Source organism: Rissa tridactyla, chromosome 3, assembly GCF_028500815.1.
Source record: "Rissa tridactyla isolate bRisTri1 chromosome 3, bRisTri1.patW.cur.20221130, whole genome shotgun sequence".
NCBI classification, from domain to species: Eukaryota; Metazoa; Chordata; class Aves; order Charadriiformes; family Laridae; genus Rissa; species Rissa tridactyla.
Window position 1 is genome coordinate 19,127,408 of NC_071468.1, and position 23,360 is coordinate 19,150,767.

A 23,360-nucleotide genomic window follows, 5' to 3' on the forward strand; every position below is an offset into this window, starting at 1 on the left:
AGGAAAGGGTATATCACAGCCTAAGCACAAGAGGTAGCAAACTGAAGGGTATCTTTAGGGAAAAATGTCCTCTGGGCTCCACAGTCCAGATTCCCCAACCCTCCTTTGAGGAATAAACGGAATTATTTGCCTTTCCATAAGTAAATTCAGCCCTGTGTGAGCGGCTGCGCCGGTTGCTTCCCCTGTTGTGGAGCCATCAGCGGATGGCACATGTCTGCGCCTGCAGAGAGATCTCGCTGTGGCAGCGTTGTCTCTCGGGTCGGCAAGGGCACAGGGAGGGATGAGGTAACTGAAACGCCAAACATGTGGTGGTTTGGTTTTTTTCCTAAAAAAATACAAAAAAAAACCCACAAAAAAAACTCGGTTTTGCCCTTGGTAGCTGAAAACTAAGAGGACAGCGATTAGAGCTTTTACCTAAGACAAAAAATTAGTAAAGCTGCTTTTCTGGCCATTTTATCCTAATAGCAATAAATCTCATTGAGTAAAGTGCATCTGTCCTTACAGATGTGGCTATTCTGAGACTAAAGAACTTCAGACGGTGCTACCGGCACTTTCAACCCAGGTACCAGGATCTTTTTGCTCTGGCAGTGGTTATATTTCAGTGGGTGAATCCGTAAAGATTAGAACATCACATGCTGTCTCCTCATTGTAGTCAGATAAATGGGTTATAGCTCAGAAAAGTATGGTGATTCATTGTTTAATGAAAAGAAATGGCTTCAGTTCTGTTTTGTTTCTGGTAGCGTGCTATCTTCTAAATGTGGTCTTGAAAAAGTCTAATCCCAGTTTTAAACACTAGATTTTTTTTTATTGTTTGAACTTATTGCCTTGGTTTTCCAGTATGAGTGTTCCTCTCAGGCTATTATTTTTAGATGCTTAAGACTCTTGTTCTAAAATAAAAAGTATGTAGCTTGGAGTTTAATGCAGCCAGGTCAGTAAGTAAGAATCATTTTTCAGTGTTTCCATCCCTCCATCCTCCCCATCCAGAGCTCCTGAAGGGGATCTGTATTTTTATTGTCCCTTACTGATGAAATTGTCTCTAGTTATTATACCCATTACAAAGGGGTGAGGGGATGGTCCAGACGGCCCTTATTGTCTTCATCCTGTTCATGAATGATTCAAAGAACAGTATCCAGTTCCTGGAAGCTCTAGGGCTTCATTTTTAATTTTGACTAATTGTTTTCTTGAAATAATGAGCAGTGATGAGTTCAGAAAGCACAGTTTTCTGGCGCCCAGATCATTGATGACTCACTGTATCTTTAGTAACAGTTAAAAATATGCTTCACCACAATTTTAAGAAGTCACGGTCATTTTGCTCACAAAGAATGTATAATGTACAGTAGGAATAAGTGGAAATGTTGTATTTCCTTGCTATTTCCTGTTCATGGCCATTTTGAGACACACAATCCGAGGCAACAAAAAACAGCACGAAAAAACGACTTGCATTGGAGGACTGATCCAGATGGAAAATATTGTCTGGGGTGTTTTTTTAACCTGGCGCATGAGAAAGTCATGGGCAGTGACCCTCTTGCCTCCTTCTTAACTCCTCTACAGTGATCCAGTGCAAGTACCACTCCACATTTTTGAGGCTCATCTGTAGCAGGAGCACTGAAATTAGTCCCCAGTTCAGGAAGACTTTGGTTTTCTTGGAGATTTCATGGTGGAGATTTCACCCTACACGTTCTTCAAGAGCAGCGCTGGAGGACAGCGCGGGGAGGAGACCGCGTTACCCACCCCAGGTTGGCACAAGGCAGGAGAGATTTCCAGCAAGGGAAATCCCTCATCGCTTCTCTCAAGCACTGAGCGGGCAGGTCCATTCTCATCCAAAATTGGTTTTTCCCTCAAGGAGAAGTCCTGTAGGACCTCGTGCTCTCTGAGCTTCAAATGCATCCGTGAAGTTGCTGCTCAGGATTAAGTATGGAGTCTTTCCAGCCTGAGGTGTGACTGCAACAAGGCAATGGCTGCCCTAAGCAAACACCCTCAAGCTCTCAGCTCCTTATCCAAAATGTGCCTTCCCAGGTGCCAGTTACACTTTTGGTCAAGACCTTCCCACGGTGTTGGACACCATGTGTACTTCCCAGTGCCTGTGATGCCAGGGAAGAGACTGGCTGTGATGGTCAGCTCCTTTCGGAGACAGCCACCTGCCACAAAAAGTGCACACAGAAGCTATTCAGCGATCATATGGATGACAAAGCTTGATGCAGAGAGGTTATCACGCCAAAAGCAGGACCTTTGGCATGGTTTTCGCAAAGGTTTGGGGTGGTTACGTGATGGGAAAGGAGAAGAGCATTTTATTTTTGCAGGGAGCGGGGACTGGAAGGAAGCCTGGAAGGGGAGGCAAAGAAATGTCATCCTGATGCATCTTGCTGAACAAAACCCAGTGCCTGTAAATACACATTTGTGGGCACATATCTACAAAGTGTGTACGCGCGCAGACACACGTTTCTCGGTCTATGTCAGCTTTCTGTCTTAAGAGACCCCAAAATACAGACTAACCATTTGAGTCAAAAAGAGGTGGTGAACCGTGATGGGGAGGATGCATTTAAGAAAAATACCGGAGTGCCTGAGAATTCAGGGTCCGATGTGCTTGGGTGGAATGAAGTGTAGGGCTGGTCGCCCCCCGGCTATAACTCTCCAGGCGTCTCTGGAATTTGCCTGGTTCAACCTGGTTCAACCTCATCAACCTCACTGGTGTCCAGGTCTGTTGTAAGATCAAAAAGTTGCATAGGATTGCCTGAAGTTACAGTGCAAATTATAAAAGTCAAGGATACGGTACCCCCAGTTCAGCGAAGGACAACTCTTCTTGGCAGAGGGAAGAAATGTTAGACAGAGTTTCGCCAGGTATCGCAGATGCTTTGCTATTAAATTCTCCCAAAGCGTTCACATAGCTCTGAACTTTTCTTTTTAGTTCGGTGAAATCTTTTTTTTTTTAATGATCTCCAAGACGGCTGTGTCAGAGTTTCCTCAGATCTGATTCTATGCTTTCTATATATCAAGACAGCCAAGGCAGTAATACCCACCTTCAGAGACAACCAGTGAGCGGTTTGTCCAGCCTCTCTTCCCTCCAGCATTTGCAGTCTGTTGTGAAATCATACGGAGAAGAGCAGCGTGAGAAGATAAACCCAGTGAGGTTACAGAAGAAAAAGCCAAGTCTAATGTTGTCTGTAACTATTTTGGTGTTTAACATCCAACAGTGTCCTGCAATTTCTATCGATGCCTTTGCAACAGCACAGGATTCAACAGTACATTAAAAGTTTCTTCTGGAAAGCACCTCTGGGATGTTTTTTGGCAGGGGTGTGTGGTTCTGTGTTTATGGTGCACCGAATATGTGTTTGATTTCTTCGTGTGAGTGACTGGCTTTGTTAAAAGCTATAGTGGAAGTTACTATTTTGGAAGTTACTCTTTCCTTGTTACTTTTTTGGTGCAGGGGATGCTCATGGTGACCGGTGTCCTCCCCTGCTCTGCTGCCACAACGGCAATAAAAAGCCCAAACAAAACCCATTGCTGCCACCACATTGGTTTGAAATGAGAAGCTGAGGTCTGTAATGTCAAAATAAGGTATTTTATCAGCATTTAACTACAGCCCTTTGTTAAACGGGTGCATACAGAAGTAGCACAAACCCATTAAAGGGTAAGGCAGAGTTCTCATCAAGAAGATGATTCTCATTGGAGAATCCACTGAAGGAGGCCAAAAATGCCATCTTCACTCCCCATTTATTTTAGGAGCTCATTACAGCACAAACACTGTTTTCATAACCCAGGTTGATATTTTAGAAAATATCACTGTAGTAAAATTTTCTTTACATGTCTGCAACTTGTTTCCAAAACTGCTAATAGGGCCTGTGGGGAGAAAGGCTCTTCCAAATGTAAAGCTGCTTCCCAGCATACTTTATCTCAGGATAATCCTTTTATCCAAGAAAATTAAGGCACATTTTATAACATCCAGCAGTACATTACCGAGCCTACAGTGGAGAAGAATGAATGCAATAAGCCCTGCGTGCCATCGTGTCCATTTTTCTTAAAACTTCTTAGCTATTTATCAAACTTGATTTTCAATTTGTGAGTGATTTAGTCCTCCTGAATGCAAAGCGCTGCTTTTGGCTCTGCATCAAACATAATGCAGGCAAGCTCCTGCCAGCATTCCCCGTGCAGCCCGGGCAATGCGCCTCTCACTTCGTCTGCAGCGCTGCCGATGCATCCTCCTGCGCTCTCCCTGCAAATGGTTTGCCAGGCTCCGAGAAATGGATCATAGAATCACAGAATGGTTTGGGTTGGAAGGGACCTTAAAGATCATCTCGTTCCACCCCCCTGCCCTGGGCAGGGACACCTCCCACCAGACCAGGCTGCTCAAAGCCCCATCCAGCCTGGCCTTGAACACCTCCAGCGATGGGGCAGCCACGATCATTACGGTTTTGCGGTAGATACAAACAGCAGCTGCCACGTGTTGAACACAGCTTTGCTAATTAATATAGCCAGGATGAGGTTTTTTAAAATCTCTGGAGGGGAGGTGGAATGGTGCTTCCAAGAAGGAGTCATTTGGATTCTGTAAACCTCTCTGAGCTCCACGTGAGCTGTAAAGGCTTGCGAAGGAAGGGAGTGCTGAGGGTGCACGGGTTGGATGGTCAGTGAACATCCTTGTTTGGCATTCAGCAGGAGTGCAGATAAAAGCAAGCTTAAAAATGGGAGGGAGGAAATAAACCTGAACATTTAATTATTTACTGCTGCTGCAAAATCTGTGCTAGCTCTTGTCTCCTAACCTTGAAGAAAGATGTAATAGACATAGAAAGATGTAATAGGCATTAGCAGGGTGAGGAGAGGTGTGAAAATCCCGCCGGCAGGGAGGGGATGCAGACGTTCCCTGTTCTCATCACCATTTTTTATTTTATATGCAGGCCTCTCTTTGCTCCCCCATCCCCCAGAATAGTCCAAATCTTTCCGTACAATCTCCGTTACCTCCCAGCCCTTTGGTAGGACAGTAAGCAGGGGAACTGAAAAGCAAGATCTTTAAAACAGAAACAAGTATTTTTATTACTGGGGTGCAGAGGTAGTCCTGGCTTTGTTAGTGTCTCTTGGTCAAAGTGCAGCAGAAAGATCAGCCATCGGTAGAAACCCCGAGGCTGGCAAGGATTAAAAAGGTGTAGTGCTTTGGTGTGTGAAAGGAGAAGAAACACGTACATTTAAGGACACAGCCCCACTCACAAATTCTATTATACTTCCACTTCAGGACAGCTGCCTACAACCAGGCCACAGTGTTGAGTAGCACATATCCTCCTCCTGCTCCCTGCTTCCACAGGGAAGGGGGAGCCTTGGGTTTTGTAATATTGCTCTTTTCCCTACCTTAAGTGACAGCACAACTCATTTTTCTTTTATCTGAGGGCTGCTACAAATCGTGACTTGGTTCTTGTCCCTCCCTCCACTCAAGAGCTGAATTGAGAAGACATAGGATGGTGTTGCTGCGCCCTCATGGCCACGACGTGCCAGGCCAGCATGAGGACCACGAGGCAAGGTCCTCGGTGCTTGGGTTGGTGTCTCCCAGGAAGACACATTTAGTCTGATGGCAGGAATGGGGAGGAGGTGAAACACTCGTACAGCAGGAGCGGTGACCTTACATCTGCCAAGTGGAACCCATCACAAACCTTAGGTTTTGTTGATGCAGGAGAAGAGGGCTGTGGCGTTACAGATTTGCTACCAATGAGAAACGCGTCTGTTCTGCTCAATGCTGATGTCCAAACTGTGGATGCAGACCAAAAAAGAAAGATTGCTGTTGTGGAGAGACAAAAAAAAAAGAGAGACTTCTTCTCTGCTTCAAAGAGGCAGAAAGTTAAATGAGCCATTCACATCATCTCCATTTTCCTCTGGAGAAGTGGTTAAGTTCTTTTATATTTCATCGCCCTCTCCTCCTCTTGTTCATGGGGAGAAAAAGAAAGAAATAACCAATTAAATATCAGACATGGAGGAGCTGCAGCCTTTCCTTGTGCAGAGGTATCTCCAGTTCTTACACACTTATTTTCATATTCAGTATTCATATTCCGAGCAGATCACTTATTAATTGTTAAATGACTGCTTGGCAATTCAGTTATGGAAATGATTTCTACTTCAGTACCTCTTGGCCTTGAATTGAGAATGAGAGGTCAACCAAAATTATATAACTTTTCTTTGAATCTTTTCTCTTTCTAAAAAAAGACACGGTTCAACGTGATGCCCGTCAAGAAGACCATGAAGTGCCAAGTGTTAAAACAGTCTCCGTGGCAAGGCTGGTTTTGGGATCGTGCTGGGAACCGGTGTCCTGATCTGTCCTGGTTAGACTTTAAAACAGATGAATCCAGGTGTGGTGCATTGACTGTAATGCAGGGTTCGTATTCTATTGCCTGTCCTCATTTCTAGGATGAATTTTGAACTAGCAGCTTGAATAAAACAAAGCTGCGATACTAGCTGAGGCAGAGCGAGCTGTGTGGGCAGAGCCTATGGCCCCTTGACTTCAGTGGGATTCTGCACAGGCGTAAGTGTCCTCCCACGCTAATCTCTTTGCAGTATTGCACCTACAGCTTCAGCTTTCATTGCCAGCCTTTGCTTTTCCTCTTACACAAGGAGGGAGGCTGGGGGAAAAAAAAAAAAGGAGGAGTTACATATCACGCAGCAAATATTAGCAAGGACACATTCTGTGTTTAAAAAAAAAGGGGAAAGGAAAATGCAAATCTGTAGCTTCTCCATTTTTTTCAGCAGAGAGCTATATTGCTCCAGTGTCTCCCTGCCGGCACGTAACACTGATATTTTGGTGGATTTGATCCAAAGGTCACTGAAGTCGGTGCAGAGATTCCCACTGTTTTTAGTGGGCTTTGCACCGCACCCAGCAAGAGCTGCTGTTTAGCTGATAAATGTGAGTGCGATGCCCGTCCCGAGGCTTTGGAACAGCAATGGCAGCACTGTTGGAGGGGCTGTAAAACAGGCCGGACTATGAATACGTGGCTGCCCTCCTGTCTGTGGGAGGTTTCTCATGGTGAATCGAAAAGCAGCAGTTTGCATTCTAAAAGAAAATAACTACCAAAAATGAAATAAAACAATTTTTTTTTCCAATTTGGTTTTTCACCCCTTGTCAGTTCATACATTTGAATTGCTAAAAAGAAACAAGTATAGTTATTTTGGTCCCGCTGAGAATATGTGTTTGCAGTGGCAGCGAAACTCTTGAGTTGTCCCTTTTGTCCCCATAAATTCTACTTTCAGATCATCAGAAAGGGTATAGATAAATGCCCTAAAAACAGAAAAAGAAAAAGAAAAAAAAAAAAAAGCCTGTTTGGCCTGACCACTTTGTCTCGTTATATATTTTAGGAAGGAAAAGCCAGCTCAATGCGTGCTGAACTGCAGGCATATTTTCAAGCGCTTGGTACAGTGTTTCTGTATTTTTAGATGAGCCCTTCTGCCCAAATGAGGGTAACTTTTCTCTCTCCATTTAGAGGCATGTTTGTGTGTAATTCCAGATTTGTGTGATGCGTCTGTGTGCCGAGGACAGAGGGTTAATGTTTCTGTAAGGAGACGGGGATGCTGCTGGTGGGGTGTCTACCTTGGAGGATCTGTTTTGCCAGGCTTCGTGTTCTCTCCCCCTCCAGGTGGTAAAATACCCTCGAGAAAAGGGATGCCTGGCATCGCTGTGATGCTGCAGACACAGCTGGGATAGACGGGCATAAAGAGATGCCCTTGAAAAAATTACTTTATGAAAAAATTCCATTTTGTGGGCACAAATGTATTTGCTGCAGCTGGGTCACGCTGATCTAAGAGCTGATGTGCAAGAATATAGTCTTATTGAATAGTGGACTTTTTGCAGGCATTGCCTGTCCCTGTTCGGAGACGCAAACCAGCAGAGGATTTGCATGGCCTTTAGTAACCGCTTGCAAAACTTGCAGCGACCAAAATAAACACCGCTGCCCTTTTGGTGCAGCTCCACGTGCTGAAGTATTTCAGCAACAAGCCTTCTGCTCCCCTCCTTCATCTGCTCTTCTGTTTCGGGCAATCCAGGTGCCTTTCAGACCACAGGGCACACAGTTCAGAAAGGAGGAGAAAAGAAGGTTTTAAACGCATCTTATTCCAAAATGCTGATTCAAAGTCATTTTAATCTTTGGTCTCTTTGATCAAACCAGGTATGGTCTTGGCTGGAGACAGATTGGAGTGGAAAAGCCCAGATCTTCTAGGCATTGCCATCGACAGGAGCCAGCATTGCCCGCTGTCATGGAAAATAAGGCCACTTGAACTGTCTTAAGTTATTAATTTCCACTCAGCTTTTATATTCGGTGTAATACTTTTAGGCAGGACATTAACGGGCACTTGAATCCTTTATATAACGGCTAAACAAAGACATTTGAAGAGCTGCGCGGGAGCGAGAGAGATTTGTTTTGGGGGGTGCTAACCAAGTTGTTCAGCCGTCAAGCTGATAGTGCTCTCAGCCAGAACACGCCAGGATCCCAAGTCACGCAGGCTCCTAAAGGTCAGGTATTCTCTGCTCAGGTTTTGACTGAGTTCCTTGGCTGTGAGACTATTAAATGCAGTTTACTTAAGCCATGTGTGCATAGTTGGTATAAGAGCAATTCTTAAGCCCACAACTCATTCCTGTTTTCCTGCCAGTAGATACTGCAGTAACGGAGAAGAACGTGGTTGACGCCGATTTGATTAAATAAACGGTTAAGTTAAAAGCGCAGAAATTTCCTTGCGTAATTAAGAGTTAACTAAATGCACAGCCTGCAAAGTGCAGTCTTGACGATACCCCATAACAAATATATGCCCCAGTGGCACAGAGGATTCGATGTTATAATACGGTACCTTCCAATACGTTTAAGAAAATAGTAAATAATATCACAAAGTAGTTGAAACTTGATTCTGAAAAGGACTTTTTTGTGCAACGCTGAATGACTCCCATGTTAGATAACAGGGATGTTAAAATGTAATGAATATGAATTCCAGTTCCGATTAATGTTCTCACTAGAGAAGCTGAATTTAGAGTAAAAGAGAAGATCCATCCAGTAAGGGCTCTCTTTTTCTTAGACTAATTTCATACTGCAATTAAGTGCTACAAGACTGAAAAACAGAGGCTGGCCTAGGTATTTGGAGGTTAAACATGTACAGAGAAAGCTATAGCCTGCTATCTCAGCTCCGTGAGCTGGCTTAAAAAAACTCGACCAAACAGAATGTGGTGCAAGAAGACAAGTACAAGCTGTCAAACAAGACAGAAATAGAAAAATGCAGATCAGCACAGGAAGGCAGCGACCATAAGTGAGGAAGGACATTTACCCTTTAAGGTCCCCTGCAGGGGACTTTTGGAGGAAAGTACATCACCTTGCAGCAGCTCCACTGAGAGACTCTTCGTTAGTTAAAGAGCTGACACAGCAGAGCTTGCATAAATGATGATGGAGCTTTCTAGTCTCTGGTACCCTTGTGAGCAGCGGCAGTGGAAGGACTACCGGCGGTGGGGGAGCTGAGACGAGCTGGAGAAAAATGGGATTAAGGAGTAAGATGAGAACCTGGTACCCTGCCAGAAATACACTCTGTATTTCCTTTAGTTGTTAAACATACTTGTTGATTCAAATCTCACAGTGATACAAAGGTAATTTAATTTTATTTTAATGCTGTCTTTCTGTCTCAGTACAGTTTAGTGAAATTTGTAGGTATCACTGTATTATTTTTTCTTTTAAAACCTCTTAAGCCCTGCCAGGTATCTGTAGGCATGCGCTAGGGCATTCCCATGGAGAAAGACACATACAAATGTTAAACAGGACATTTCAGCCTCTATTTCCCTAAGATTGCATCCTGTGACAGACAATGGAATTGCATAGGATCCCCAAAAGCTTTCTTCCAAAGGAGGAAAAACAATGTGAAACTTTCAGTCTAGTTTACACTTTTGGTGTGATTGGGGGACTGGAGTTACAGAATTAATGTGATTCCACATAAAGCTTTTACGTACCATCTCCCAAATGGGGGTTAGACCAGTGATGACTGGTCTATGAGGGTAGATTTAGACTAGATTTAAGGAAGAAATTTTTTATGCTGAAGGTGGTGAGACACTGGCCCAGGTTGCCCAGAGAGGTGGTAGATGCCCCCCATCCCTGGAGGTGTTCAAGGCCAGGCGGGATGGACCTTTGAGCAGCCTGGTCTGGTGGGAGGTGTCCCTGCCCATGGCATGGGGGTTGGACTAGATGGCCTTTGAAGGTCCCTTCCAACCCAAACTATTCCATGATTTCCAAAAATTTACCATAAACCCCTAAATACATTCTCCCTAAATTCTCCCTCACTAAGCCTCGACCTTGAAGAGTCCCAGCTCTCCCAGTCTCAGCCTCTTCCTTCTTGTTGTAAAGAGGAAACGGCCGTGCCTGCAGGACAGGGGAAGAGCAGGGCTTTCTCCCTAACGTCCACACAAAATGATACAAATCTCTGCAGCCCATCTTCATAGAGGTCTTTTAAGCTTCCCTAATGGAAACAAAGTTTGTGCAAAGAATAGTTAGAAAGCAGATGCATTTCTTAGTTGGCAATTTTAACTCTCTGCTTGTTTACACCTTCATCTACATAACAACTGGGCTGCAGACCCAACCACAGTTGCATACCAGCGTCACCAAGAACGTCTCAGCAGACTGAGCAGGTGAAGTGATTTATTTTGCATGCTGTTACACCTATTGACTTCAAACCACCCAACCGGCAGGAGAAAAATGCCTCTGTTAAAGATTAAACATCCCAACTCACTTGTTGTTTTAGGGTTTGAAAGAACTGTTGAGCTCAGCTGTGTTTTCAAAGATGCTGGGGCTCAACTGGAAACAGCCTTGATGTGCGTTCTGTGGCAGAACAGTGTCTGCAGGGGCAGAGAGGAGTTGGGGGAGGTTATTTTTGCATTAAATTTTTTAAATCAGTTTAGATACAGAGATGTCTTGCTTTTCATTTCCGCCCCAGGGGTTAGATTGTAACACTTTTTGTTCTCTTGTCACAACTCCATTCCCATCTAAAGAAGGCAACGGGGATGGCAGTGCCTTTAGTTAGGATTACCCAACCCTATATTTGGTGGCCTTCAGCTTTGAGCAACTGACACGGTCAGTATTTCCCTTGCCAAGCTGAATCCTTCCCCAAACTGGTTTGTCCATCTCCAAGAACAAGACTAGGAAGGGAAAATGTTCTGGGGGTTTCTCCTGAAATATCTTTTTATATAAGAAATGTCGTAATGGTTTTGGGGGAAAAAAATCTGTGAAATAGTAAGCTCAAGGCTTACAGCAAGGTCAGAGATTTGCCTCTTGGTGCCCTTATGAAAAAAATAAATTGCCTTGAACAAGTTAGTGGTCTCTGAAAATCTTAATTGTGCATCCTTGATAGAGATTTTGTCCAGCAGCTCAATTCCTAGAGGACTTTGCCTGAGTTGAGCATGTTCCAGAGTGGAAATGCAGCCTCTGGATGCTCTGGGCGCTGCTGTAGGTACTTGGCTCTGGGTTTGGGCTGATGAACAGGCTACCCAAGGGTAGGACACCAGGCAAGAGACAACCTCATGCATATGACACTGAAACACGTGACCTTCTGGCTTATTTCAGTCCGCAGAGACCTGGTATGATGCTGGGTAAAGCTGGCCACAGACGAGCGTTTCACAGTTGTTTCCCAAAGAGATATTCCCCGTTTTCTGGGTGCCAGAGGCAAATGCGGACAAATCTGCCAAGAGCCACGTGCTTACAACCACAGGTGGTGGGAGCCATGTTGAAAAGGTATGGAGCACTATTAAAAACATTGCAAGTTTCTGAAAAACAGGGTAGATATCTCAAACTGTGGCTATGTGGGAGGGATTTTGGGTTCTGCATCTCTTTGCCTGTTTACCAAGTGCTGAAATGAAGCGGATGCAGCTTCACGGGGTTGATTGATTAACTTTGCAGCCATAGCTTGGGTGCTCAGTGTTGGCGTGTGGGACTCAGGAGGACAAGCCGGGCTATTTTTAAACAATTATTATTAACGCAATTCAGTCACTCCACATTTGTGAAGTTGGTTGACTGCAGGGTTGGAGGAATCACTGGGAATTCCCTATGAAATTCACGGTTTTAAAATTAGTGACTTGAACTGTGAACAGACAGGAAGCCAAAATACTTTCTATGTTATATACATTTAAATGCACGCCGCTCTTCAACAGAGGACAGCCATAAATGAGGGCCACTGACCGCAGCAGATTTGGAAAGGCATTTTATGGGGTAACTTTAGTCTCAACTACTTAAAGACATTGGCACTCACAGCCCAGAAAGCCAACCCCACCCTGGGCTGCATCCCCAGCAGCGTGTCCAGCAGGGCGACGGAGGGGATTCTGCCCCTCTGCTCCGCTCTGGGGAGACCCCCCACAAGGCTACCTCCAGCTCTGGGGCCACCAACAGCAGAAGGACATGGACCTGTTGGAGCGGGGCCAGAGGAGGCCACGAAGATGCTCAGGGGGCTGGAGCACCTCTGCTGTGAGGACAGGCTGGGAGAGTTGGTGTTGTTCAGCCTGGAGAAGAGAAGGCTCCAGGGAGACCTTAGAGCCGCTTCCAGTCCCTAAAGGGGCTACAGGAAAGCTGGGGAGGGACTCTTGATAAGACAGTGTAGTGATAGGATAGGGGGTATTGGTTTTAAACTGAAAGAGGGGAGATTTAGATTAGATATGAGGACAAATTCTTTCCTGTGAGGGTGGTGAGACACTGGCCCAGGTTGCCCAGAGAAGCTGTGGCTGCCCCATCCCTGGAGGTGTTCAAGGCCAGGCTGGATGGGGCTTTGAGCAACCTGGTCTGGTGGGAGGTGTCCCTGCCCAGGGCAGGGGGCTGGAACTGGGTGATCTTCAAGGTCGCTTCTAGCTCTAAGCATTCTGTGATTCTATGGTTCTGTGACAAAAGGGAGGAACCAGGGAAGCAAGTTTAGCAAGTGGTAATCAATCAGATAAGCCCACGTAAGAAGTTACAGGTGTAATCTTGCAAAGAGTCATCCACAGATGAGAATTAAATTTGTATTTCATCAACATAACCACATCTCTTTTTTTTTTCTGAATTTCGTTGGTACCAGCAGAACTGTGACTTTTGTAACCTTTCCTTTCTGGGCACAGCAAATTGCCGTATGAGGTGGCTCAGCATTTGGGGTGTTTGAATGTGTTTTGCCTGTGGAGGAAAGACATTTGCGGTGTTTTCTCCAAAAGAAGTGAAGGTTTGGGCCAATCAACATCAATAACAAATGAGCAGTGTCCTAGCAGCATCTGGAACACAGCGGTTATGACTGAGCACTCTTTCAATAATGAAAAGAAATAGGAGATCGCTAATCACAGACGTAGGGTAATTACCCGTGTTGGACGTCCACCGTTAGCTCGCTGTCAGCTGCTGTGTTTGTGCGTTGTGGGAGAAGGTTTGTAAGGGGAAGGGTGGAGAAGTGACCCCTGTAAAGCAGAGTTTGTGCAGGGAGAGCACACGGTGCAGGATGCTGCTCTCCGGCCAGGATACGGGGAATACATAAGGTTAAAGAAGTTCAAAAAAAGGAAGCGGGTACAAATCAAAGTGATTTTTTTTAAAAAAAATCGAAAAGAGAGGAAGTTGGAATGCTTACAGAAACCAATGCAGGTTCATAGCACCAGTTTGAAAACAGCATAGCCATATAGAAAGTATATAAAGCTTGCATGAAAGTGTTAAGCTGTCTTTTTTCCGTGTTAATTCTTTGTTCTGTTTTATTCTTATGAATTCTTTGATATGAAACGTATAAGAACTACAGTGTACGCTTCCTTCTAATTAGTTATACTGATTAAAATATGGTTTGGGTTTTTTTTTCCCTGTAACCCTTTCTGAAAAGAAACCCATGCTTCCAAAACACACAAAGGCCATCAGATTAAAGCATGTGCATCTCTGCATCCATAAATACTTATATTTCATGTAAATATAAAATACCAGGTAGACTATTTTCAGTAGGTTGATAACGTCAGAGCAAAATGACATGACATTTGCTGTGCAGTATCAGAGACCTAGTCTTACGCTCCTGGAATTATACGAATTTCTACAATCCTTTATCTGTTTAATCTGTGATATTACAGGCTTGACGTTACATAAAAGTATTAAAAAATCTACAAGCGGGTTAACTTTTTTTTTTTCCTCCGTGGGGTTGTAATAATCATTTGCTTAAGAGATTCTTGGCCTGTGTAATACCAGAATCATGTGGAAGAATTAGAAGGCACTTTCAGTTCCAAAAATTTGTGCTTTATTTTATACAGTATTATGGAAATGAATTGCACTTTCCCTTAGAGTTTTTGAAGGCCATGATTATAGGTTTGATGCAAAAGTAGCTATGAATTGAATTAAAAATAATGAATTTAGTACTGTCAGAGATGTGGTCAGATGAAATCAGTGGATTGCCATCCATTCCAATTTTTCAGGAATTATCTAGACTTTGCTGTCATTATCTTGTGCCCCAGTATATTTTGCAGAATATTAATGAATCTAAAAATAACCCCTGAGGTTTGCAGTGCGATCACGATGGATGCAGTGTGATAGGAGATTCGATGCAGTGGCTTGTACTTTTATCACCCTGCATTGGTTTGTGGCAGCCCAGGGTGGTTTTTTTTCTTTTTACCACTTATCAGGTGTTCCTAATCTGAGAATCTAAGCAGTAAAAATACATTTCTTTTAAACATCCGACAGGAAATATTTCCATTTAGCATGAATCACTGGGTTCGATGTGTTATTACCCTGGTTCTTGAAGAAGAAAAAATAAGCTCAGATCCAAGATTTTTCTTCTTTTGGGGTCATCTTTTCCTCCTTTTGAGAACATTGTCATGATAACTTATGCATTATCTTTTATTTTTTTTTTTTAACATGAATTATGCAGGTCATTTCTGTCTCCCTCTCCCCCTGGTCCTACTAGGAATGGCATGAGCAACTCTTCCTTGGAGAAGCAAACCTGGAGCAGCCAGGAGGCGCTCAGTGCTGGGAGGGATCTTCCACCCTTGGTGGTCTACAAGCAGATGGAATGTAACTCGCAGTGGGTTTTGACGTTCCTCCAGCAGCTCCCACAGATGTTTGGGTGGAAGAGGGACGTGGGAGAGCATTGCACGTAAAGCCGCGTGTAGCAGGACAAAACCTCTTAACCAGGCTTCCTTGGTGAGTCACTTTTGACTCCACCAGGTGTCAACCCTCCAAAGATAGGGTTTGAAGCAAGTGATAGCAATAATAATGCTGAGGTGAGGTGAGGGGGGTTTATTTACTTTCTGCCATCAAACAGTACAATAGCAAATTCACACAGTAATGAGTAAGTAAGATTAGTCTACGATGAGGGGAGGCTTCTGCGGTAGAGCTTGGCAGCATCATTGCAAAAATGACATTTAGATGTGCCTTTTCCAAGGAAAATGGGTCCTTGCACTGTTTTGAAAAAGTGTCTAATTTCCGGTTTTGAATTCGGGGTTATGTTGGGATTATTTTTTTTTAATCTCTTTTCTCTTGTCTTTTTTGGGATGGGGGAGGGTGTTTGGGATTTTCTTTTTCCTTTTTTCTTTTTTTTAATTAAGATTTGCATTTCTTTGTCATGCAAGCCTCTAAGCAGGTCCAGCTAAACCTTGAAGGTAATATCTTATTGTTTCTGTCCGTGTTAGAGAAGTAACTCTAACAAGGAGCATGCTATTAATATCCTCTGGCAGTGGCCGGGTTGCTGGTGTGACGGGGGCTATTTGCCAGCTTCCTTTTAACACCGGAGCCAGTGGGCTCGGATCCCCCTGTTCCCAGCAGCGCTCATGTGTCGAGGAATGACCGAAGCCACCTTCTGCTTTGTCCACTTAAAAATGAGCCAAGTGACCCTGGTGGAGCACTTAAAAGAGGTCTAAAGGACTTTGACTGGTTTGTATTTCTTTTAACTTGCAAAGTTAAGGTTGTGACAAAGTTATGACTGTCAGGTCGGCGCTGCCCCTCTGCTGATTCTCTAGATTTCCTCACTGGCTATTTCCACTACAATTACAATCTTTTAGTGATTAAGAAATTAAAAAAAAAGGGATAGCTGAGAACGTGCGATTGTTGCTTGCGAGAATGGAAGCTGGACCGTACTGGCACAAGCAAAACCCGCCCTGGTGCTGAGCCGGCAGCCGGAGGGAGCATGGGTGCCTCTCTGTGAGGGTACAAGGTGTAGAGCGGGAGCTGATGGCCATTATTGATTTTCCTGCTGAAATACTATTACACTTGTGACTTAGGATATTACTTACAGGGTAGTCCCTGCAGGTTTTTTACTAAAATAGTATTTAAATCTAATTAGCAACTTTGGAGGAGGTGGGAGAGTTGACATTTTCAGATAAACCCAAAGATTTTTTGGTAATCCTAACTCATGCCGCTGATGCAGGTTAGATCAAGGCCCACGCGTATGTTTCTTCCCACTCCAAATAAGCAGTATCTTAATACATCTTTGCAAAAGTGTGGAGGAAAAAAAAAATCATAGGCTCTGGATTGACTCTGCAATCAGCATTTTGCCTTTTCTGTTTAATTAATACCTTGGAAACCAAATGACATTTGTTTCTGCGTGTTTCTGTGTTTGTTGCTGGAGAAGATGAGTGTGCCGTGCATTCCCCTGCATGTTTGCTGTGGTCCTCGCCCCCGTGTGATGCAGCCTGACCGCAGTCAGGCTTGTGGGATGTCTTAGTGACTGGCTCCTTGTACCAAGCAGCTTTCTCCCGGATTGTTTTGTTTACCCCCCTGCTGGCTTCTCTGTTTGCAACCTAATTTGCCTCTATTGTGAATTGTAAAACATTCATCTGGTGCCATATACATTGCTGATTTAACCCTAACCCTGCTGCTTTGATATAAGCGAAGCCCACAATTTCTTCGTAAAAGTACAAAAGTGGTTTTTAGATAAGAGTTTACAGAGATTATTCTGTTTGAAACAAAATGCTTGGCTAGTTTGTAATGTATGCAGCTTCATATAGCCTTGTGTTCCTTCTGAACGTGAGGCGTATAATATTGAGACATACAACTCCTACAAATCCTCCAAAGGCAAGTTCTCATTCTATGGATTTCGGTACTTTTTCCTGCTCCAAAGAATAAGCCCGTCCCAGCAAGATGCCTGGCACCTAATTCTGCAGCAGGAGGGTGCCCGCCGCTGGGTGCGCTTGCTGGGAAGTTGGTAGCATCCCTGGAGGAGCGGTGAAACCCCGCTGGGCTGGTGGGGGGCTGGCAGGGGGCTCCTTGTCTCTTGCCGGGCTCCTGCCGAGCTGCCGCATGCATCCTACCGCAGATCGGCGCCGGCTGACTTGCGGCAGGTCAGCCAGATGCCATCTGCGGATGACTCCTGGCCCACCACCTCTTCTGCAGAGCAGACCAGGGCAGCTGTTCAGGTGGAAAACTATACGTGGTTGTCTCCTGGCACATTACGGTAGAATATTATATCTTTTTGGAGGTATTCCCTGCTGTTTTTACTATCCAAGCTAACATAAAATGCTGAGAGGTTTGACAGTTGAGACCCTAGAGTCTATTTACCACTTGATTACTTAGGTAATATATACGTGGTATTTTTCCTGATTAAGAGAGTAGGTAGGAGATTTGCTTGGCTGCAGAATATTCAGTGATCTGGAAGGAAAAGTGACATGGATTACTAAAGAATTTGTTATTTATTGCTTAGCCATGAGGAAATCAGCAGTTGTTAAAAAGCAGCAAAATTTGTTTCTATAGGAAATGTTATGCCAGAAATTTCTTTGATTGACGCTTTAGCACATCTGAATAAGAAGTGGAGAAATAAGTTCCTTTTGATGTTAATCGCATATCACTGAATGGTTGGGCTTCAGCCCAAAAAAAGGCAACACTTTACTACTTTTGCTAATAACTTTTATTGAAATTCTGGCCTCTGCAATTCTTTTAATTAAGAAAAAGCCCTCCGTAAGTAAAGCACTTTGCTTACCACAGTATCAAAAACTATTAATAAGGATAACAAGGTTTCCTTGCTAGCAAGCAAATGCATAACTGCAGATGTAAAACTGTTGTATCAGCTAAGCCTTTCCAAAACCACTTAATGTCTTCATTGACCAAAAAAATTGGGAAGGCTGGAAATTAATGTGGGTCCTTAATCACAATGAAAGGTACCAGGATGTTTGAAGCCAAGTTGGGTTTCTGGTGACATTACAGATTTGGTTTTCACTTATGCAAGGGGCAACTAAATCTTTAAAACATCCAAATCTAATGCAAAACCTAAGACAGGAGAATAATGTATCTTCCAGAGCAATGAAATTACATTGAAGCCCAGCCTCTGCAGAGCAGATGACTGCTTTGCCTGTACCAAAAGGTGGAAGACCCAAGAAACTACGATACTCCCATTGCTGCAGGAAGCAGCTGTCTGGGTGTAGAAGTCCACGTCTGTACCTGTCTGTCTGTGTTTGCACACAGGCATCAGAAGCTAGCGCTTTTTCACTGTCTAAAGAGTTTGCTTTCCTGGTAGTTCAAGATTGGATAATTCCTTTACAAACAGCTGTTAATGATCTTACGAGCACCACATCAAGTTAGAATCATGGAGTCACAGAATCGTTTTGGTTGGAAGAGACATTTAAGATCATCGAGTCCAACCATTAACCCAACGCTGCCAAGTTACCACTAAACCATGTCCCTCAGCACCACATCTACACGTTTTTTAAATACCTCCAGGGATGGTGATACTGAGCAGCCTGTTCCAATGCTTGACAACCCTTTAAGCGAAGAAATTTTTCATAATATCCAATCGAAACCTCCCCTGGTGCAACTTGAGGCTGTTTCCTCTGGTCCTATCGCTTGTTACTTGGGAGAAGAGACCGACCCCCACCTGGCTACAGCCTCCTTTCAGGTAGCTGTAGAGAGCGATAAGGTCTCCCCTCAGCCTCCTTTTCTCCAGGCTGAACAACCCCAGCTCCCTCAGCTGCTCCTTGTAGGACTTGTGCTCCAGACCCCTCACCAGCTTCATTGCCCTTCTCTGGACCCACTCCAGCACCTCAGTGTCTTTCCTGTAGTGAGCCGCCCAAACTGAACACAGTACTCGAGGTGGGGCCTCACCAGTGCCGAACACAGGGGGACAATCACTGCCCTACTGCTGGCCACACTACTGCTGATACAAGCCAGGATGTTGTTGGCCGCCTTGGCCACCTGGGCACACTGCTGGCTTACACTCAGCCAGCTGTCAACCAAATTGAGAAGGCTTTTATGCATGGGCCTGGCATGTTGGCTGATGGTTGCCTGTCACGGGGTGTTGTTGAGGTTTCTTCTTCCCTCCTGGTCACTCAGGGCAAGGTCTGTGGGTCCCAGTTTGCGGCATTTCTGCTCTTCCACTTCCACATGATCTGAAGCAGTTCTCTTCTTGTGGTCCCCTCTTGGTAGTGGCAACCGGATGTCAGTGGCCTCTGGGACCCCAAATCAAGGAGCTGTGAGGGGGCTTGTTCCCATGGGATGTGGACCCTATGCTCACTCCGGACGGAGGTGAGCATGGGCACACAGCATTGTCTGTGTTCTCTTTGTGTATGGTTTTAAAATGTGACTGCTTTTTATATGAAAAAGTACCTAAGGACACAAACCATGCATTTCTCTGTCTCAGTTCTTCCAGTCTGTCCATGTGAGAGTGTCATTACTGTTTAGATGCCGTCTAATCCACATAGGAAAGTTTTAGCTGCTTTACAGATAAAAGTATGCTTTATGAGTACACTTACACTTGTATAAAGTGGCATGAAGAGATTTAGTGTAATCCAAGAGTGTCCTTTTCCTCAATTTACATTCCTTTTAACTGACAAAGCCTGAAGAGGGAATAAAAAAGCCTCCTTGTGCCTTAGGCTCATGCAAAAACATCTCCACCAGAGCTGGGAGCTTCGGTCTTCTCCTGTCCACTCACACTCACCATGTGATTAAACCCTAAAATCAGCTTATACAGAGCTTAAAGGTTGCATGGGGAAGTCTATGTTGACGGGCTCACGTGACTTGGGGTGCACAGCGGTGGCTGGAGAGCCGCAGAAATCATCAGGGCTGTGGCCTTGGAGTTTGTCCTGTCGAGGACCGTGACCCAGGGCTGCGTAGTGTGGCTCCACCACTCGTTCCATAAAAAGTCGAGATAGACATTAGCCAGTGGCCGTGGAGGAAAGAGAGGTCAGGTTACAGAGAGAACATCTGTTTTCAGGTGTTGCCTGTGAAGCAGGACTTGTAACGCCTTACAGATATTGGGATTGGTTTAGGTTGGTGAGAAAAGTTTCTGCTTCTGCAGTAGCTCTTCTGTGAAAGTGAGCTCAAAATTTTTCTCCAGTCAGGTCTGGGAAAACAAGGATGCTAAAACTTGGGGGGAATTAGCAGGGGGAAGAGAGGAGGTGTTGGCTTTGCAGTCCCAATTTGCAGCAGTTGCACTGCTTGAGCTGACGCTGCCCGTTTCTGCTCGTTTCAGTGGAGAACGGTTTACTCCAGCGAGGGTCTGTGGTCCGGTTTCAGCACGATGCTTCACAGCACCTAAGGGGTTAACTAACGGATTGCTTGAGATTTGACTTTTCCAGTGCTTCCTAATCAAGGAATGTATAGAGAGAAATTTCAGGGTTTCGTTTAGGCTTTCTTATGCAATCTCCTGCAAACACATCTTCTTCAGGCAGATCTGACCTAGATTTTTTTTCAGTGCACTCCTAATCAGACAGGAAACTAACAAGAAAGCCCACTGCCAAATGGAGTTAAGCTGTCAAATTCCTCACCAAACATTTTCTTTCTGCACAGTGACCAGCTATAATTATGCTTTGCTGTAATTGTGCTTTGCAGAGGTATTTTATACAAGGTATTTTCCATAAGACGTGTTGGTAACTGTTGTCAAGGACAAGAAAAAAACGGTGCAAGAAAGCCCTTGCTTCCAAGTCCTAGATGTCTCATCTGTGTTGTTATTGATCTTGAATGTTTAATGCTACTTTTGTGATGTTTTGTAATGTACTAAGTAATATTATAGAGAGATAGTATATATTTTTTTATAATGTATTAAGTAATGTTATAAATTAATTCGAAAAAACAAACACAACCTACAGTAATAGTTTCCAATAGAATGCTGTTTATGAGACTAATTGCTTGCTCAGGCAAAGGCCTTTCCTAGTAATCTGCATATTCTATGTGGTATATATTTAGTTACGTGACTATCATTGAACTTTACTGATACTTCATTCAGTCAAAGTTCTCCTTAATTCTACAAAACCTTTTCTAATTAGAAGCACCCGAACACTAAATATGTAACTTGATCTCTGCACCTTGCTCTGTTGGCTGATTTGGTCATATAGTGGATAAGATAATAAACATTTCACGGACTGACTCATCCAATGGCAGCTACAGTATGTGGCTTACCGGCACCTAAGTACTAGCATTAGGGGAGAGACAGTGATATTTGAAGACAAAAAAAGCTTGAAGTGCATGCCACTCTCATTGTACAAGTTCTTCTTTCTTAGAAAGTTTCAAGTTTTAAAGTTTAAATCACCATTTTGATTTCTGCCTTGGAACTGTGGTAGTTCCCCGTGTGACTAATGTCCGGTACAACCTTTCCATGCACATCACAGGCTCGGTTTCATGATCACTGACTTCTGGCACCTCGTTTCTCTCCCGTTAGCGTTCTTCTGGCAGTGCCTTTCGTGATAATTACACACAAAATGATGCCCTTGCTGCCTCTGTCAGCATTTTAGTTCGTAGCTCACTTGCTGGCTTGGTTCTTACAAAAAAATGAAACAACCCAGGAATCCTTGGGAGAGCGAGAGAGGGTAAAAGGTAAAACTATTCCTGATGCCTGGGGAAAATGCTTGTAGCAGTTCTAAAATGTCCTGAGTAAAAATTGATGTGTTTAATTTGTCCGATGATTTTATCCTTGTGTATTAAATATTAATTCCATAAATGTAAAGGATGAAGTTGTGATGGTTTGGGTAGATTCTAGTTGTATGGAAAAAACATATTTTGAAATATTGATAGAAATTTTAGCCTGGTAGAAAACATATGAGACCGGGAGATGCCCTTCTACTCTTCTAAGTACCACAGAGTCTGTGTTAGATATAGAAATTCAGTGGCTGTACAGTGATTCCGACGGCTAAAACTATTCCAGTGTCTCCGAAGGAAACCTCCCTCTGTACTGGCTGCACTTGATTTTTCAAATATTTTCACTTTGTTCCACTGTCACTGATAGTGCTTCACCTGGAACGACCTTTAGTACACAGTCACACTCCCGGCAATCTCAAACCTTTCTTCTGCCAGAATCACTATGGGAAATATTTTGTAACTATAGACATACCAGCAGGTGAGGTTAATGGACTGGAGAGCTCAGGAGGCCTTTTCGCATTGGTGTTTATTAATGAGCTCCATATCATTAGAACTTTTTTTTTTTTTAATAGATATTCTTTATTTTCTGGGCCTTTGACAAGATCCTTTTACTGTATCCCAACATCCATCCTAACAGGGAACAACTACTTTTTAAGATGTGGCAGGACTTCTCAGAGCAAATCAGTGCTGCTTCTTAACTTGCGTCTATGTTTACATTGACAGTAGAGGCCATGTGTAAGAGAATATAAAACCCTCCTGAATGTCCAGACTGGAATGTCCTGTACAAGATTGTGTTTTGGATTCTTGTTTTTCCCGGTATTAAGTCTGGTTTTTATATGTGACGAGCTTTGTGCGGTGGCTCTGACCACTTTGCAGTTCCCAGCAACAGCTTTGGGCAATCACCAGATTGGAAGGAAAACTGAAAGTCTCAGATACAATTAAATTTCTACAAGTTTTGCAAAAGTCTGCAGCTAAGGAAAGACCCAAACTGATGCCTGCATTGAAAGGAAAGGCGGGCACAGCTCAGCCTTCCTGTGTCCTCTTTGGCAGCTGCTGGCTGGTCGGCCGGCATGTCCTGCTCTCGCTTAGCGTAGCCAACCTCTGGGTCTACTGAGGTTATTTAAGTGGTACCAGGAAAAATGGAGACACAGGACACAAATCGTCAGGAAACCAGAACTCGCTGTTCTCCCTCTGTTGTATGCCTGAAAAACTGTCATCCTTCTCAACTATTGTTCTTGCACTTTTGCTTTGTAGGAATCGGAGTTTCTCTGTCTGGAATTCGATGAGGCCAAGGTGAGCCAGATGCTGAAGAAACTCTCGGAAATAGAGGAGAGCATGACTTTGCTGACTCAGACCACTTAACCAAATAAAGAGATTGCAACTCAGAGAACGAATGACCCTCGGCACTTTTTCATAATTCCTGTTTCTGCACAGAAAATAGGTAATGATTGTTAAATCCCAGTTATAACTGCACAATGCATTCACAACCAAGTGTGGGCTAACTCACACTGTGAAGCTTTCTCTTTCCCCCCCTCCAGGCCTATTCACCAAGGCAGTGGCAGTGTTGTTCGCATAAAGCTTTGCATAATCAGGCCTTCGAGCGTAGCGTAGCTTTTCTCTTTTTCCCCC

The 23,360-nt window shown here is 44.0% G+C and overlaps 1 protein-coding gene across 4 annotated transcripts in view; it reads left to right on the top strand.

The window, feature by feature from the left end:
* Positions 1-23,121, top strand: part of COMMD1 (copper metabolism domain containing 1) — an 83,871-nt gene extending 60,750 nt beyond the window's left edge. For 3 of the 4 annotated variants that reach the window (XR_008465804.1, XM_054197411.1, XM_054197412.1), the window contains one exon: positions 22,986-23,121. Coding sequence is in view for 3 of the 4 variants with exons in the window: in XM_054197412.1 (XP_054053387.1) it covers positions 22,986-23,093 (108 nt within the window). In the remaining variant the exon portion in view is untranslated. Of the gene's footprint in view, positions 1-19,304; positions 19,404-22,985 lie in introns of all 4 variants that reach the window. The other variant, XM_054197408.1, reaches the window with a different exon arrangement.
* The last annotated feature ends 239 nt before the right edge of the window (positions 23,122-23,360 follow it).